This window comes from Balaenoptera acutorostrata, chromosome 18 (genome assembly GCF_949987535.1).
Source record: "Balaenoptera acutorostrata chromosome 18, mBalAcu1.1, whole genome shotgun sequence".
In the NCBI taxonomy this organism is placed as follows: domain Eukaryota; kingdom Metazoa; phylum Chordata; class Mammalia; order Artiodactyla; family Balaenopteridae; genus Balaenoptera; species Balaenoptera acutorostrata.
In genome coordinates, this window is record NC_080081.1 from 76,745,323 (window position 1) to 76,762,772 (window position 17,450).

At 45.6% G+C, this 17,450-nt stretch overlaps 1 protein-coding gene across 4 annotated transcripts in view; it reads right to left on the bottom strand.

Moving 5' to 3' along the window:
- Positions 1–39: 39 nt before the first annotated feature.
- WASF3 (WASP family member 3) overlaps positions 40–17,450 on the bottom strand; it is a 94,153-nt gene continuing 76,742 nt past the window's right edge. For 3 of the 4 annotated variants that reach the window (XM_057533118.1, XM_057533119.1, XM_057533120.1), the window contains 5 exons: positions 16,745–16,862; positions 11,310–11,485; positions 7,192–7,455; positions 5,524–5,891; positions 40–3,205 (listed from right to left, as the gene is read on the bottom strand). In XM_057533118.1, coding sequence (XP_057389101.1) covers positions 3,048–3,205; positions 5,524–5,891; positions 7,192–7,455; positions 11,310–11,485; positions 16,745–16,862 — 1,084 coding nt within the window. In that variant the 3' untranslated portion in view covers positions 40–3,047. Of the gene's footprint in view, positions 3,206–5,523; positions 5,892–7,191; positions 7,456–8,243; positions 8,411–11,309; positions 11,486–16,744; positions 16,863–17,450 lie in introns of all 4 variants that reach the window. The other variant, XM_057533121.1, reaches the window with a different exon arrangement.

Here is a 17,450-nt window from a genome sequence, read left to right on the forward strand (position 1 = left end):
AGATTAAACATACAACACTGTTATAAATAAGCAAAAGTGTTTAGGGTTAAAAGTGTAATTTTATTTAGATGTTACTTGTACATAATCTATAGTAAGATATACAAACAGATAAAAATTATTTACTAGGAGGTTTGTTTTTTTAATACCACTTTAAATTCAATGTACAACAGCATTGGTAATACTGCAAGATGACAGACTCTGGTTTAGAAAACAAAAATTACTTGCTACTGTCGCTGACACATTCCCATGAGTGTTCAGTGGATGAAAATGTATCATGAATTTCAGCTGCAAATTATTATAGAACTTTCACAACCTAGCCACTTGGTGCTCAGAAAAGATTTCGATATTCTAAAAATTTACTGAAATGAAAATGCTAATTCTCCAACAGTATACTTCTACTGAAGAAAAACGTAAGTGACCAGATCTTATGGTTTGGGGCCAACAACAGAAAATCAACCACAGCATGGGTGGTTCTGAGGAAGCTTCTCATCCCTCTGCCTGATCTATGACATGAGGAAAAGCTTGTAAGAAATTAAACTAAATACACACGGGGGGAAACGGGACAATTTAAAATAAGCTTACAACATACAACTACTTTAAAATGTAAAATCCATGGATATGAAGGATGCATTTTACGTTTTTCTCCATTTGTTTTGTAAATACTTTTTGAAAATGAGAACGGACAATTCAAAATAGTCACTTTTTCCTTTTCATGTACTATCATATTAGAAAAAGTCTGGATTTCATTTTTAGAATAAATCAAATGCGCTGAGAAAAATACTGCAAAAAATAATCTAAACTGGATTTTAGTCCTCTCCCCTTCTTTTAAAGGCTACATAACATATCAGGGCAAAAGCTTTTTCACTAGTCAGAATATCAAGTTGAAAATAACTTGTTGATTAAACTACAGGAAGACAACCAATACTTAACAGGCTCATGAATATTTATGAATAAAGTGCCACTAATTTTATTGTAATAGGATATAAATAGAAGAAATCCTGACATGGATAGTAGCTTTATGCATTCTCTCCATCCTGAGGACAGAAGGGACATAAAAAAAACAAAGAAGCATTACCAAATACAAGTTCTAGAATGACACAGGTGATCCTTATCCAAAGTAAAGCTAAAGACAAAATATTATAAGAAAGACAAAATACGATCAAAATTGGTGAAAGTCCCAAGGAAAATGCCAACACAGTTGGCCGCTGCATTGGGGAAAAAAAGGAGAGAAATTAAAGAGAGAAACTGAAAAGTTCATTAATAACTACTACTTACAGGCAATAAACGTACGGTGACGAGCTCCAAGACACAGAAACTCAAGAACCACGTGCCCAGACAGCTGGCTTTGGCTGAAAAGACTCAGATAACCTGGCCCGGGCACTGGGAAAGGTAATACAGACCTGAGGCTTTTCAGAGTTCCAACCTAGGTGACTAAAAGCCCGTCAGGCTGTCCTTACAGGATGACCACGACCTTCCACAGGCCACAAGTGTCCCTCGGGGACACAGACGTGATGGGGGGCCGGTGACGTCCTGAGGAGAACTCATTAACAAAACCCGGCAGTCGGGGTCCTGCTGACATTCTACCATCCACCCAAACACCTCTGTCTCAGCTACAGATTCCTGGGTCACAACTGAGAGTCGCTAGGACCCACAGTCCGTCTGACACACAGTACAGAAGAAAGAACTGCTCAGTGGGTAAAGTGTCTCGTACATCCGTGAAGTTATATCTGAGATCAAAGCCTGGGGTGTTTATTCCTTCCAAACAAGCAGTTACCCTTCACCCAGCATTACAGAATGTAAGCTCTCATTCATGAGTTTCCCAGGGGTTTGCCTTGGGCAGGAAAATCTGCCTGGGCTCACGTGTCACCATGTGGGAGGGGACGAGGAAGGGACATGACCTGCTCCAGCGAAGGGGCGACTCTCCTCTGAGGTACCTGGTCCAGCCTCGTGTGCTGACGACCGTGTGGGAAAGGGACCCATGTGCTTCTAGGACAGAGCGAAGGCTCTACTCGTGCCGGGTCCCTAACTGGCCACAGCACCAGGAAAGGTGAAAAGCTGCCCAAGTCTCCTTTCACCTAAACTGAAGCTGTCAGGATTCAGACCAGGTGGGGCGAGGTGCCACCTGGCGCCTTCTCTGCAGCACCGAGGCCTCCACGTGGCCTCACTTGGCCCGTGGCTCCGGAAGAGAGGTTGTGCAGGGCTCTGCACCCGGGGCCATGCTGGGCTCCGCAGCTCGGGGACCACCCGGGTCCGGACGGGCTGGTACCCGAGCTGCAAGGGCTGCCAAGGGTTCTGCGTGCCATCGCAGATGGCAATGGCCCAGAAGGAAGAAGGGCTGTTCTCCGCTTTCATTACTACTGCGCTGCTGAAACCTCTTACAAAACTCATCAACAAGCACTGACTCCATGGATGCCCACAGGGAATCCTGCCTGAAAAGGGCCAAGTTCACATTTCACAAGAGTGAGCAAAGGAAACGAAATTCTTCAACAGAACATTCCAACTCACAGAGGCTACCAGGCCGAGAAACTGAAAACAGAAACATCTAATTCTCCTACTTGTCCAATCTTTCTCTCTAGAACCAACTTCTTCTTCTGAAACACATTTAAAAAAAAAAAAAAGTGGAAACAATATCACTTACTGATGGGAAGACATCAGTCTGACGCACAGTCATTAATCTTGCAAAGACCAGACATCAGGCAGCTTCACAAACACACAGCAAGTCTGCAGGATTTTAATGATCAAGGAGAGCGAACCCAAACTGCACTACGTACCTTCATGGCCAAGAGGAAGGAAGCAGAAGGCTGTTTTCAGGACAAAGCAATAGTTACAGCTTATTTCCTCGTGTGCAGCACGGTTTGCTATGTTTAGTGGCACTTAAGTATTCCACAGTAAATACTGAAAAACCCAGAATTTTTGGATGTGCAAAAGCAATCTCACGTTATTGATACAAAAGTCGCTAAGCTACGGGATTATAATACCACTATCTGGGTGCTGGGACCACAGAAGTCGTCAGCACACTGCCCCGCCCGGTCCCCGGGGCGCCAGCCTCAGTCGGACCAGTCGTTCTCGTCCAGCTCCGAGTCGTCATCCGAGTCGCTGTACTCGACGGCGATGCGCCGCGACAGGATGGTGGCCACGTCGTCGCCCACGGGCTCGCGCCTGGCCTCCTGTTCCTGCTGTTCCTGCACCTTCTTCAGCTGGATTCCTGGAGGCACGAGACGCGGCTTAGAGTGGAACCCCTCGGCTTACTGCTCCAATCACACAGCAACGGACACAAAAGTCTATCCGACTGTTGTTTTCCCGACTGACACTATGAGAAAAAGCTTGAGAAATCTGACGGGAGAAGCTTGGGAAATAGAGTCTCATGACCAAGAAAAAAGAAATGTGTAAAGTCATAACATTCTTTACAGCGATGTGTTGAAATGTAAGAAAGTCAGTTACGATTTCAGTGCACGTGAGCACCGTGAAAGAAAACTCCAGGGCGGCACGGCCCGACCCGGCAGCCACCGGGCATGAGAGGCTGTTTCAAGGTAGATTTATGGTGGCTGGTGGCCCCCACAGGGGACCGTGTTCCTGGACAGCCTGGAACCCAAAGCTTGGGAAACAGAGCCAAGAGCTTCTGGCTAAGCAGGCGAAGTAAGTAAGAAAGCTTAGCTTCAGCAATTACCATTGAAAATGGGTATGAGAGGGCTTCCCTGGTGGCGCAGTGGTTGAGAATCTGCCTGCCAATGCAGGGAACACGGGTTCGAGCCCTGGTCTGGGAAGATCCCACATGCCGCGGAGCAACTGGGCCCGTGAGCCACAATTACTGAGCCTGCGCGTCTGGAGACTGTGCTCCGCAACGAGAGAGGCCGCGATAATGAGAGGCCCACACACCGCGATGAAGAGTGGCCCCCGCTTGCCACAACTAGAGAAAGCCCTCGCACAGAAACGAAGACCCAACACAGCCATAAATAAATAAATTAAAAAAAAAAAAATGGGTATGAGATCACAATTATCTTGCTCTCTTACTTTTGTAAGTAACAAAATGGGATATCTAACAATGTAATGTGTTATTTCTTTAACCTTTTCTTTCAGAATAATTTCAGACCTATAAAGTAGCTGTAAGACTAGTAGAAAAACGTTCCCATATAACCTACTCAGATTCCCCAACTGATAACATCTGACCAAATTTATCCTCTATCACTCTCATTTACACACACACACATACTTTTTTTCTGGACCATTTGAGAGTTAAGTGGCATATAATGTCCCTTTACCCCTAAAATACTTCATGTGTCTTTCCTAAAAAAAAACATTGATCAAAATCAGACTATCAGCAGAGATACAACAGTACCATCTATTCTATGCATTTTATTTAAATTTTGCAAATAGACCTAATATAACAAACGAAAAACGTTTTCCACCAGGTTTGGGATCCGACATGGGATCTCACCTGTTACATTACTTGCCACGTTTCGCTGACCTCCCTTAATCTCTGTGTTCTATGACCTTCGTGTTTCTGTAGGACGTCCCTCCATGTGGGGTCCTCGAGGTTTCCTCTGACAGATCCAGGTTACGGATCCCTCTCACTGGACAAGGCTCACAGGTGTCAAAAAGCAAAACACTGTCCTACCAGGACCCCAAACGCGTGATCAGTGAGGTATTATGACTCTGGGACTTTTTTCTTGACAAGATCATCGTGCGTCAGTAACGTCAACGCATACAAGAGCTCCAGGACCCGCAGGAGGGCGGACGCCACACCCAGGCCTGGCCGCGGTGCCTGCACAAGGGGCAGAGGCAGTGCTGTCCCCGTGTCCTGGGAGGGGCGTCGAGGACACGCGGCCAGCCCCTCCCCCAGCCACCTGCAGACCAAAGCCGCCAAACTGCGCCCGGGAGATGCGGCAGCCCTCACTGCATGGGAAGCTCTCGGAAGAGTTCCACATCCTGTCGGACCCTCAGCCCATGTGGGCCGGGACCTGGGGTTAAGAGTAAATGATGTGGAATAGACGTTTAACGCGGGTTCTGACCGGGAGGGGCACACGGGGGAGGAATCTGACCAGAGACGCTCCACGTCTTAAGGTTTCATGTCCTGGGGTTTGGTGTAGGACCTTCACCTGACAAGGGTTTTGCTACTTAAATAAATGTTGAAAATCTACTGGCTTAGCACATCAAACTAAAAATATGAAAAGGCTAAGTAAGATACATCCTGGATTTCTAAAAAAACTCAGTCACTGACATGAGCTCATTTTCTTTCATTTACACTTTGGCCCTTAGAGTAGAACGCAGAGAAAAAAGATCCAATTAATTAATGATCATTTTTATTATCTGTTTCTGCTCAAGTAAAGCTTTCCTGAATTCTGTGCTTTATCACTGAGCTTACTTTGCACTGAAAAAAAATGTATCCACTATTAAGAAAAAAGAAAACCAAACAAGGCTCCTTCAACCCTCTTCCACCGGCCCTCTGGGGCAGAGGGGGTCGCCGGAAGCAGACGAGGCTGCAGCTGCCGGGACAGGGGGCAGCGTCCCGGGACGCGCACTCACCCATCCGAATGGCAGCGAGGAGGTCGCTCCGGGCGTCGCTCACGGGCGGCTGCGCAGCCTCCGGCCTCTTGGCCTCGGCTCCCGGCGGGCCGTGCATCGGGGAGGAGGAGAGCGAAGAGCCGGCACCTGGAGGGCCCGGCGGCGGCGGCGGGGGGCCCGGGGGCGGCGGGGCCATGACCACCAGCCCACCGGAGGGAGGGTGGGGCGGACCCGCGTAGGAGGGGCCGGCGGACGCCGGGAAGGGGGGCTGCGTGGGCATCTGGAGGGGGCTGACGAAGGCAGTCTGTGCGGAAGGGATCATGGGCGGGGGCGGCGGCGGCGGGGGTCCTGAGGGGTTGTAATACTCCATGATCTGTGCCGGGAGCATCCTGGCGGAGACACGAAACAAGAGTCACCAATGGGCAACCCAGGGTCCCGTCCTCGGAGGTTCTCACACGCCTCGGAGAGAGGCCTCCCCAGACAAGACGCACACTGGCAGCTGAATTTACAACACTGCAGGGCACGAACACCTACGCTTCGGATCACAGGTCCACATAAACCCCTAGGTCGGAATTCAAGATCGTCTACGGACGTGCACCAGAAAGTTAACCACTGAAACAGTAACTTTCTGTGGGACACTGGAATAGCTGACTGCAGAGCTAAGAAGGCAGCACAAATGCATCCTTTGCACGAGGCATCTCAGAAGTGGCGGCTTGAAAACCCATCTTACGAGGGTTCTGTGGCCAATCAGATTGGAAAATTCTGTATTTTATATCGCGTCTCCACGGAAATTCCCCAAGCCCTTGACGCCCATCAGAATATCCAAAGCTTTGAAAACCCCTCCAGCCAAGAAATCTGCTGAGTTCTATTTAGCCAAGAGCTTTCCAAACCACCTGGACTGCAAACCGTCTCTGCCTGATACTTGGTAAGAGCCACAGAACACACTCTGGGGATCCTGACTTAAACAGAACCAACCACAGGGAGAAAACCTCGGGGAGCTGAGGGACATACATTCAGAATGCGACCCACGCTGCTCTGGAGTGAAGAAATACACTGTTGATGGAAACACGTTTTCAACTTGCCTGGGCGCTGACTTGGAGGAGCTAACTCTTTAAAGACTGAGGTTGTGCGAAAACTACAGCCTATCAAAACACAGGCGGGGGCTTCAATTAACAAACGCTAAACAGGAGGGTCTTTGTTTAGGAGGTGTTCAAATTTTTCCCAAACGACAGAAAACAAGAGGACCTGGTGGCAGAAGAGTATTTGGGCACCAAGAGGTCCGGGTTACACGTACGAGTGTAACAAGCGCTGCATTGTATAGTTTTCTCCTTTGAGATACGAGTTCTCTGCGGTTTGCCCGGCACATACAGAGAAACACTGGAGCACCTGGGACAGGTTCACAAAACTGCCAGCTCACCCTCTGTCAAGGCCTTGGCTCAGTCATTCAGATATAAAGGGAACGTGTGTTCACGAATACAGACACCAACCTGAGGTTTATCTGTAATAAAAAGGGGGAGCAGCGTGACACTGCATTTTTTCACACAGGATTTCTCACGACTGACAGTATCCGTATCTGGTCATTTCTTGGCTGCATCCTGGCCTCCACAGTGTGATTATTCAGTGAAAATTCTCCCACCACGCACAGCAAGACCCCAGTGCAATGGTCAGAGCCCGGGAGTGGGGAATTACCCGTAGTCGGCGGGAGCCAAGGGCGCGGGGGCCTGCGACGCCTCTGCGGCCTGCGGCGGGGGCGGAGGCGGCTTCTGGGGCCGGTTCAGGGCCAGGTGCCTGGCCGAGGCCGACGGGGGCCGGTACTCGTGCTCGGGGGCCTGGGCTGCCGGCCCGCGTGGCGGTGCGTCACCGGCTCCGTGGGAAGGCGTCCCGGGCTGCGGGTGCAGAGGATGGTTGGGGGTGGCGGGATACGAGTAATCCGTGACGTCCGATGCGTGGGACCTGACGGCCAGAACCGGGGGTGGGAGAAAGCGACGTAAGTGAAAACGATTTCCCCTCCAGGCATCAGCATGTATTTGAATAACAACACGGCCAAGGCACAGAAATCACACGCTTATTCCCTTTCCCATCAACTAGGTCTAGGCCCACAAGCGACAATGTAATCACGACTTTAGCGGCAAGCGCCAGGGTTACGTGGATTCAGAGCCGCAGCTGTGAAGTGAGTGCATCAGACGGACGGGCAAGTGGCAGACAGCAGAGCCCCCCTTCCTCAACATCGCAGCCGACTCTTTTCTAAGAGACGGGGGGCTCCAGGACACACTGTGCTTAACGTGAAAATGGCATCGGAGACCTAAGATTTCAGTGCAATGAAGCTGACAGCATATGATGAGACCTTATCAAATGGCAGACGAACCGGATACATATTAACAGTAAGAGCAGAAAAAGAAATCAAGGATGCAATACGGTGAGTCGCAGTTCTCTTAAACAGAAGAAACGTGTTTAGCCAAAAAAGAGAGGCGGAGCGCGGTGCCGTGCGCAGAGGCCCTCTTGCTGTCTCTGCGCGCACGGGTGGGAGGGAAACTCTGAAAGGAGTGCACGTCCCGCTTTAGTCAGCAGGGTTCGGAAGGATGCTGGTGCCCGGCCGCTGGGGGAGGGGAGGGCTCAGCAACGTCACAGGGTGCTAGTCACCCGGGTTACGGGCGCCTGGTCAGTACAGGGGCTACATCCTCTCGTGACGCCGAAGCAGGGGCTGCTGAGGCTGCGATCTGAGAACAAGCGGAGCGACAAACCCTCTGGGCGTCCTGTCGTCTCCCGAGCTCCCTGCCTGCTGCAGTTTCCTGGCGTCACTCATAAACTCAATGCCCATCTTCCTTCTCTCCCACTCTTCTCTTCTCGTTCTTACTTTTCTCACACTTATTTGCTGGTTTCTGTTAGGATTCAGCTTGTGTCTCTCTCTCTGAAGGAAAGAGGCAAACACACATTGGGTCTTTGGAATTCAGACAGTAGTGTCCCTGGAGTATCACACCACACAGAAAAGATCTTTAAATGGCAAAAGATGGCTGGCTTTTTTCTTTTTCCTTCCCTAATTGCAATATAATAATAACTTGTAACTCACTTTCTTCTCCCCTAAGTGCACTATAAATTCTAGATTACGGTGCGCGTATGACTGTCTTTTGAACTATGGCAACTGCTGGTCAGAGAGTTAAAAATATTTTTAACGGGGGAAGACTCTGACCTGTATTTAGATTTATCTTATTTTAAAAACGTAAATACCTAAAACTCTGGAGTCCTTGATGATGGGTGCTTGGCTCTGTCGGGGGGGCTACGTCATAGACTGGGCATAACTTTCTAATGGATACAGACTTATCTACAAAACACGGAGTGCTTCTGATGGGATGAGAAGCCAGGAACTGGGAACATTCTGGCACAATTTGGAAAGCTGTCCTGTCAAGTAGCTTGGTGATAAAGGGCCGAAAGGAGGCAATACAAAGGGCATAATCGGATGGAGGAAAGGAACGGGCGGTGAATGTCTGACATCAAGAATTACAGCAGGAGAGCGGGGAGGGCAGGGCTCTGATGAAGGGTGGGTGGGAGACGGGACCAGTCACTCGAGGGGTCACTGCCCAAGTACAGGGGACACCAGTGGGCTGGAGGAGAGGTGAGGAGGGGGGTGACCTCTGAGAGACAAGGACCCCTACAGGAAGGCAGAAATCAGCCACAGAAGACACAGCACTAGTGTGGGCACGAGCGGGTGGTCCTGAAGCTGCATGAGCATCAGGAATTATCTGTTACGGGAAAGAGAACTTGGAGGAGTGAAGACAAGATGGCAACGGGAAGAAGTAGGTGTAAGCAGTGGAGACCCAGTGGGAGAATCAAACGAATCCCTCAGGGTTCTGTGGGTGGGAGGGTGGGCAGAGTCGGGCGTCTGCAACACCCAGGACAGGAGGAGGAAAGGGGCGAGGACAGTGGGCAAGGAGGCATCCTGCTTCCGGATCGTTGGGGAGAGCAGTGGGCAGGCACTGCATCAAGTCTCATCCTAAATGTACGCTTAGAATCAAACCATTCCTGACCATCTACAAAGAGAGTAAAAACTTATCATTAGTTTATGTGATCAGCTTAAAATATATAAGTTATATGAACAACTTATACACATACCATGATACTTGATACTCAAATTTCCCTCAGTTATCCTGAATACCTCTGTTAAAAACCATGTTTCTAAATAATACTTAAAACACGAATACAAGAAGTTAAAAAATCAAAAGACAGAAAACACAGAGCAGGATTTCACTTTTGTAAAAGAAAAATATACACATTTACAGAAAAAAGACCAAAGAAAGAAATACACTAAAATGCAAAACAAGTGGTTTCTCTGGATAACAGGATTATGAATACTTTAATTTTTTCTATAATTTCCAAATATAAAAAGTTTATCTTATTTCATAATAAGAAAAATAGTGATACACTTCAGTCAAACAAAAAATAAAAATTTCCGAAATAATTTAAGGGACATCATCCATCAGTTGTACACCCAGTATGGTACAATCTAATCTCAGATTCTGGAATAAATATCAATTATTCAACTGAGGGATTAAAAAAAGTCATTTTCCATCTACCTACTGAAATGAAAGAGAATATATGGAGAATTACAAAGTATATGTTTTGCATGAGTAAACGGTCACAACTAAGTTAGCTGGAAAAAAACAAAAACCAAATGGACCTCCTGGGAGCTATCAAGTTCCAGCACTTCTCCCCACCCAAAGAACTATGAGCCGAAGTGTATCGTCATTCTTACTTTCCACAGAAATAAACTGACATAAAGATTAAAACTTGAGGCCAGAGCTCAGTTAAAGCTCCAATAATTCTCTAATAGCTAACCGATCACAGCTTGTACAGAAAAATGACCTAGACCTGCCTCATAGACAATGACTGACAGCCCTCGTGGGGTAGGAGTATTTATGGGGGCTGTAACCACCAAATATTAAAAGCATCTTCCGTCTGTCAGTCTGTGCTAAACACTGAGGTTAATAAAGATAAACATTTAAAAAAACCACAAAAAAACCCAGATCTAACGCAAGGTCCAGGTTGTTGCTGTTTGTGAAACATCCTTGAATCACGTAAGAATTCTCTATTCACATTTTTAAACACTGATGGAAGACTCCAACTTTACAGAAGCAGAAATAGGAAATGAACCGTAAGTTACAATTGACTGGTCAGTTCTTCTCGTTCAGTGAAGCCCTTCTGGGATAAATGCTGCTTACTGACCACATCTTTCACATCTGCAAGAGAGATTTTTACTTAATTGCTAACAAATTTTAAAAATAAACTTCAACAGAATTCTCCTCCTGCAGTTAGAATACATAAGATTAGCGAACTGAAGGAAAAAAATCTTTGTTCATCACCTTTAGAAAAGGTTATCAAAAAGAACAAGTTATTCCTTGATCACATCAGCTACCACCTACCAATCGTTTCAGATACCAAGTGGCAAAGGAAAGGCAACATTCTAAGCAAAAGAGGCAGAGAGAGAACTAAATGATTGTTAAAATTAAAATGTCAGTCATAGGCAGTTACTATGCCCAAATTCAGAATCAATGTTAAAACAGTACATCTAGGTTAATGGAATGATCAAGTTAAGTCAGAGAGACAGAAAATCACACAAAGCAACCCAACGTCATAGAAAACTGCTTTAAACTATTATTTCGAAGTCAAAACATATATACCGTTCATTTTTAAGGGAAGTATGGAAACACACTGTGGGCCACAGAAACACAATGCTACCGTGCATTTCCATTTACAGGGAAGCCAAGCCCTGCTTGCACACACACATGCACACAAACACGCACACGCACACACACCTAGTGTCTGGGGACAGGGATCCCTCGGAAGACGCTCCGTGGTGTACGCTCTGCGACAACCTGGTGTCGGGTCTAAGCTCTTTGTCATACGCCATCATATTCCACTCCTGGCGCCTGTTTCTGGCTTTTCTAACCTTTTTCACCTCTCGGGTTGTGCCATCTATACGCTTTTGCTCCTGACGTCCAGCAAGGAAGGCAAGCATGCCGAGACAGAGGGAAGGAAAAGAGCAGGTTAGTGCAGTTGCCCCGGCAGCCACGCGCCTGGGGTGCAGACAAGGCAGGCCCGTTTCCATCACTCCCGGGTCAAGAACGTTCTAACACGCTTACCCAACTCAGACCCAACCAAAATAACAGATACCTAACGATTTAACATCGACACATAAAAGTTACTGTGCTGCAACTTCAAGAGTCGCTTACCGTCATTTTTGGTCAAGAATTCTCACTTCACTAGGATTTAGCTTGTTTTCAATGTACGACACCTTTTAGATCTCTATTATACACATGAAATACCTGCCCGCAACAGACAGAGAAATCGTTTCCCACCCCTACACCATTCTGACTTGTTAACATGCAATCATCTTTCAAAACATAATTTTAAATGCTCCATTTCAGTTTGAAAAGGCTATTCCAGAATATTTAAGCGAACCCTGCAACTAGCTTAACAAAAACAAAAACAAGATAAGAACTTACCTTCCCTCCCGTACAAAGAATCATTCCTGCTCCAGCCCTACTTTGCCAGCAAAAATGTCTTCAATAAATAACTTGGGTCCTACGCAGGTGCTTCTTTAAAGGTGAGGACAGTTACTTCTACGTGTGTTTATGTCCTTCCTGCTTCCCCCGTGAGATGTGCTGATCTTTAGGGAGGTGAGCTATGCGCCTTTAAGTCCTACGCTCCCTTCACGGCACCTCCACACATGGCTCTACAGAGGGTCCACGTTCAATAAACACGGACTGAATGATCAAATCCAGGTGAGCGATGGTGCTCACTACGTCCCAGCACCTGCCAGGCCCAGACGATACAAACGGCAAACAAAAAAAAAGACAAGGATCTGCCCTCATGGAGCTTGCGGTCCAGGGGGGAAGCCCACAAAGTCACACATGTAAATGTGCAATTACGAAATGTGCAACAACATGAATGTATTACACAGAGAATGCTATCTGGTCTGGAAGTCAGGGAGGGTGCCCGAGAGGCTGGGACAAGCTCTGCAGGGTGAGGAGGCCTGAGTCCTGCAGAGGAGGGGGCCAGACGCACGCAAGAGACAATGGGACAGCATCTCGTCAGGAGAAGCGACAGAAGGTGAGTGTGCATTCGGGCGAACAGTGGGTAAGACCTTGAAGGCTGCGTAGAAATGTTGTTCTTTATCCCAAGAGCAACGGGAAACCATGAAGACTGAGAGGGGAGGAGCTGGCACGTGGAGGAGCACGGGGAGAGGAGCCCCTGTGCTGGGGACAGAGTCCATGGGGAAAGGCAGGGACGCCGGGCAGAAAGCTGCTCAGGTGTCCAGGATGAGAGGAGGCCCATGGGGGATACGGGGAACTGTCAGCCCAGGTATCCAGGAGGCTCAAGCGATGTGCTGGCAGACGATGTGAACGTGAAATTCACAGAACACATGCCAAGTGTTAATAAAGACACGGAAAGATGTGTAATTCGTACTAGATTTTTTGGGGGGGTGGGGAAGCTCATCAAAAAATAATAATTCACCAACAGATGAATGGATAAAGAAGATGCGGTACATATATACAATGGAATACTACTCAGTCATAAAAAAGAACAAAATAATGCCATTTGCAGCAACATGGATGGACTTGGAGGGCATTATGCTCAGTGAAATAAGTCAGACGGAGAAAGACAAGTACTGTATGACACACTTGTATGTGGAATCTAAAAACTACAACAAACTAATGAATATAACAAAAAAGAAGCAGACTCACAGATATAGAGAACAAACTAGTGGTTACCAGTGGTGGGGGGCACGTAGGGATGGGGGAGGGGGAGGTGCAAACTAGTGGGTGTAGGGCAGGCTCAAGGATGTAGTGTACAACATGGGGAATAGAGCCAATATTTTGTAATAACTGTAAATGGAAAGTAACCTTTAAAAACTGTATAAAAATTTTTTTAAATGTTTAAATAAATGAAGATAATGCCAAATAATAATAATCATCTTCAGGACTGGAGGAGGCCTGTTAGGAGTATAAACTGGCTCAGTCCTTAAAGGGTCAGGAGCAACAGGATGGTATCTTTCAAATTTTCAAGTTCACACTGCACTTCTGGAAATTTACTCTGACGAAATATGTGCGCATGAGTACAGGTACCCCCTACGGTGCTGTAACAGCAACAATTTAGAAGCAACCTAAATATTCATTAATTCGGTAATGGGGAAATAGTTTATGAAGCATCCACACTTTGGAATATGACACGACTATTAAAAAGAATGAAGTACATCTTTATTACGTCACTGTATGTATATGTCTGTGTGTGTGTGTATACAGGTCAATTCTAGGAATAAAAAATACTCTGTGAAATGTGTACACATGTATTTATGAATGCCCTACAAGGTCGAAAAGTATGCACATCTGTTACCAGAGGATGGTTATGCCTGGGCAAGGGAGAAACTCACCCCCAAATTTTCTAAACGAATGTGTTTACTTCAGGGTAGGTGGGGCATTTTACCACTGGCACGTGTTGTCTGGATACTTTTAAAACCAAAAGAGAGAAAAAAGAAGGGAGGCCTCAATGGATTCCAATATACATCTCACTCAAGCGCCACTGTATTACACTAATTAATAACTACCACCCTTACTTTTAAGAGATGTATGCTGACATATTTAGGGATAAGTGTTATATCTGCCACTTTCTTTACAATGGTTTAGCCTCCATCTACCCGTCAACACGCACCCGACACACACACACACACGCACACACACACACACACACGAACCAGCTATAATAAACCGTTAACCATGATGCATCTGTATCTCAACTACACTGCTTACATTAAAATCCTGAGACTACTGCAAGCTGTTTGCTGCCCCAGGATGATCTTAGCTGCTCCTATCAATACTGGAAAGCCCCTCCGCCTGCCCAGCACGCCTCCGGCATGCCCTCTCACGTACGTGCACACACAGTCGCACACACACTCACTCTGTTCAGCTAACTTCTGCTATCTGTCCTCGCATCTCAGTGAGCAACACCGAGAGAGGCCTTCCTCAGCTCAGCACCTCACCTTCTGCACTGCCGCCCCACCTGCCGCTGCCGCCTCTCCCAAGGCTTCTCCCTCCCAGCACTGTAACCACGGCCTTACAACCACATAATTATTTGCATAACTTTTAAAAAATGTTTTTCAACCACCAAACTAAGGAAATTTAATGTTCAGAAACAATGGATGTCTTATCCCCAAATTTTCTAAATTCTTCCTTCAGATAGAATTGTCTGTTCCAAAGTGAAAGTGACTTTTGGGTTTCTAAAATCCTGGGAAATTAAGGATATCTTGCCTCATTTTCTGTTCCTATATAAAGCAGATTTGTATTAAAATTTTCAAATTTCTTTCCCTCTTTATGAGTTCCAAAGGACGGCACGATTATCTAATGTTTGTTTCCCCCGCTATATTGTCATCTCCATGAGGGTGATAATCCTTTCTTTTGCATCACAGCATTTACAAGCCATTCAAAAAAGAACCATTATATAAATGAATGAATAAGAAATTCTCATCAGAATTTTATGTCTTTGAGGAATACGGAATGAGACAAAACTGCCAAGGAAATGACAAATAATTCTGAAGACACAGTAACCACACATAGGAGATTAAAGAACAGTGGCAAAAAAGTTAAATATTTTTGTCAAAAGTATCACTGATGCTTCTAGGAAATCCTAAGAGGCCATTTTAAAGCAGGCGATTTTTAAAGGCGAGTACTCTTAAAAGTACTTGGGGGTTTGCCCTGTTACCAAAGAAAAGTTCGGGGATTCAGACCAACAGGGCTTTAAATCTCTGTTCCTTTTCCTTTGGAAAGATTAGTATCTTCCTTTTCTTCACCTGAACACTTTGCAGCTTCTTTGCTTGAATATTTCTCCACTTGAATACCCAGCAACTCTTCGAATATTTTCCATTAAATCTCCCCAACCCATCAGCACGAGAAGAGCACACAGATAACCAAGTCTGTGGAATTCTCTCCCAGAATTCGTGGTAACCTCTCACACTTGCAGTCTGCAACCTATTTCCATGTTCCCTTTCCTAAATCCTGTTTTCAAATCTCAAGTTCTCTTCCATCTCGAACTGTCACTCCTACTGGGCCAATACACCTACTAGATGTCTCAGAACCTTCAGGCAGCCAGCCCACAAAATGCTAAGCTCTTAATTCACACACCCTAATATTTGTCAAACAAAGCAGGTGGTCATTTTTTAAAACACAGCTCACATATAAAAGGCTTGGCAGGGGCTTCCCTGGTGGCGCAGTGGTTGAGAATCTGCCTGCCAATGCAGGGGACACGGGTTCGAGCCCTGGTCTGGGAAGATCCCACATGCCACGGAGCGACTACGCCCGTGAGCCACAACTACTGAGCCTGTGCGTCTGGAGCCTGTGCTCCGCAGCAAGAGAGGCCGCGACAGTGAGAGGCCTGCGCACCGCGATGAAGAGTGGTCCCCGCTCGCCACAACTAGAGAAAGCCCTCACACAGAAACGAAGACCCAACACAGCCAAAAATAAATAAATAAATAAATAAATAATAAAAATAAAGGAATTCCTTAAAAAAAAAAAAAAGGCTTGGCAAATATCTGCCTTTGGAGAGTCAACTCTGATTTTCAATGGTTTAAGTCTAATTTCTGGGCCCCAAAGGGATAATTTTCAACACAGAAGTTCCTTAATCTGAGAGTGGGTTTGTCCTCCCAAGAGCGTTTGCAGTACAGATGTCTCTCAACCTTCCAACTTGCAATTCTCCTGCCTATGACCACCCCACCAAAGGGAATCTCATTTTTAGTAAATACTACCCTCCTCCAAATGTGCAGATCACACACGCTTTTCAATCCAATATGAACCTCTCACCACGGTCTTAATTACAGTTAGGTGACAACCCAACAATTAATAATGTTAAAAAGACCAAAGCAGAAAATTCTAACTGATATGGAATGTTGACTGCTTTACGAAATTTGAAGAGCAAAAGTTATAAACCACAGTTATGAACAAAACTGAAATTTCAGCCACTGTATTTATTAAAGCAAAGCAAGTATTAGAGAACAAATCAACAGTATTTATTGAAAACACTATTACTGTGTTAGACTGAATGGTATCTTCATGTGACAAATGCAACCTCTGAAGAAACTTCAGCACGAAATTCTACATCTCAACCATTTAAAGAATTTACTGATTTTAAACTTCTAATTTCTAAGGGAGAATCCCATTTACACATTTATATGCACGTTTCCCATACTAGCATTATTTACCTTTTGACGTCTTTTCTCTTTCCTTTTGTCTTCTGTGTCCTGTAGCATTTTTTCCTTCCAGAGGTCAAAGAAATAGGAAGGATCAGTATAGAACTTCAGGCCATCCTTTTTATCATCTCTATAAACCAACGTATTACACGTCGGGGGAGAGAAAAGGTCGTTAGATAGTTTCATATGGGGTAAACATTAATGTTAATTCTAACTCATGAGATGATAACATCTACGTGAGGAATTTGAACTGTCCTTACACACTGTTAAGTCTCCCAATTTTCCTTATTTGGAAAAATGTGTGAACATGCAAGAACAGCACTTTTTTCTAGAATAATGAAGTAAAAACTACTCTTGCAAATTTAGATTTCAGTATAGCAAAGTGCTGCCCCAAATCACAATATGGCTCACAAACAGCAATATTTAGTTCCACAGTTATTTCAAGGTATGTTTTGTTTATTCCAATGGGGGCTACACACAGAGATGGATGGATTCTTAGTATATATATACATTCACTTCTACTCTGGAGCGACAATGTTATTAGGATAAAAATTAGCAAGTACTCTGTCCTTTTTTCTTAATCAGGTTTGCCCAATGTCTATAATTCAATTAGGAAAGAAGCAAAAGGTTCATGGTGTATAAATGTAACTAGGATAGAAAGTGATGACCTAGATATTTTTTTAAATGGAAGTAACCCCGCAAAGAAAATTCACTTGTA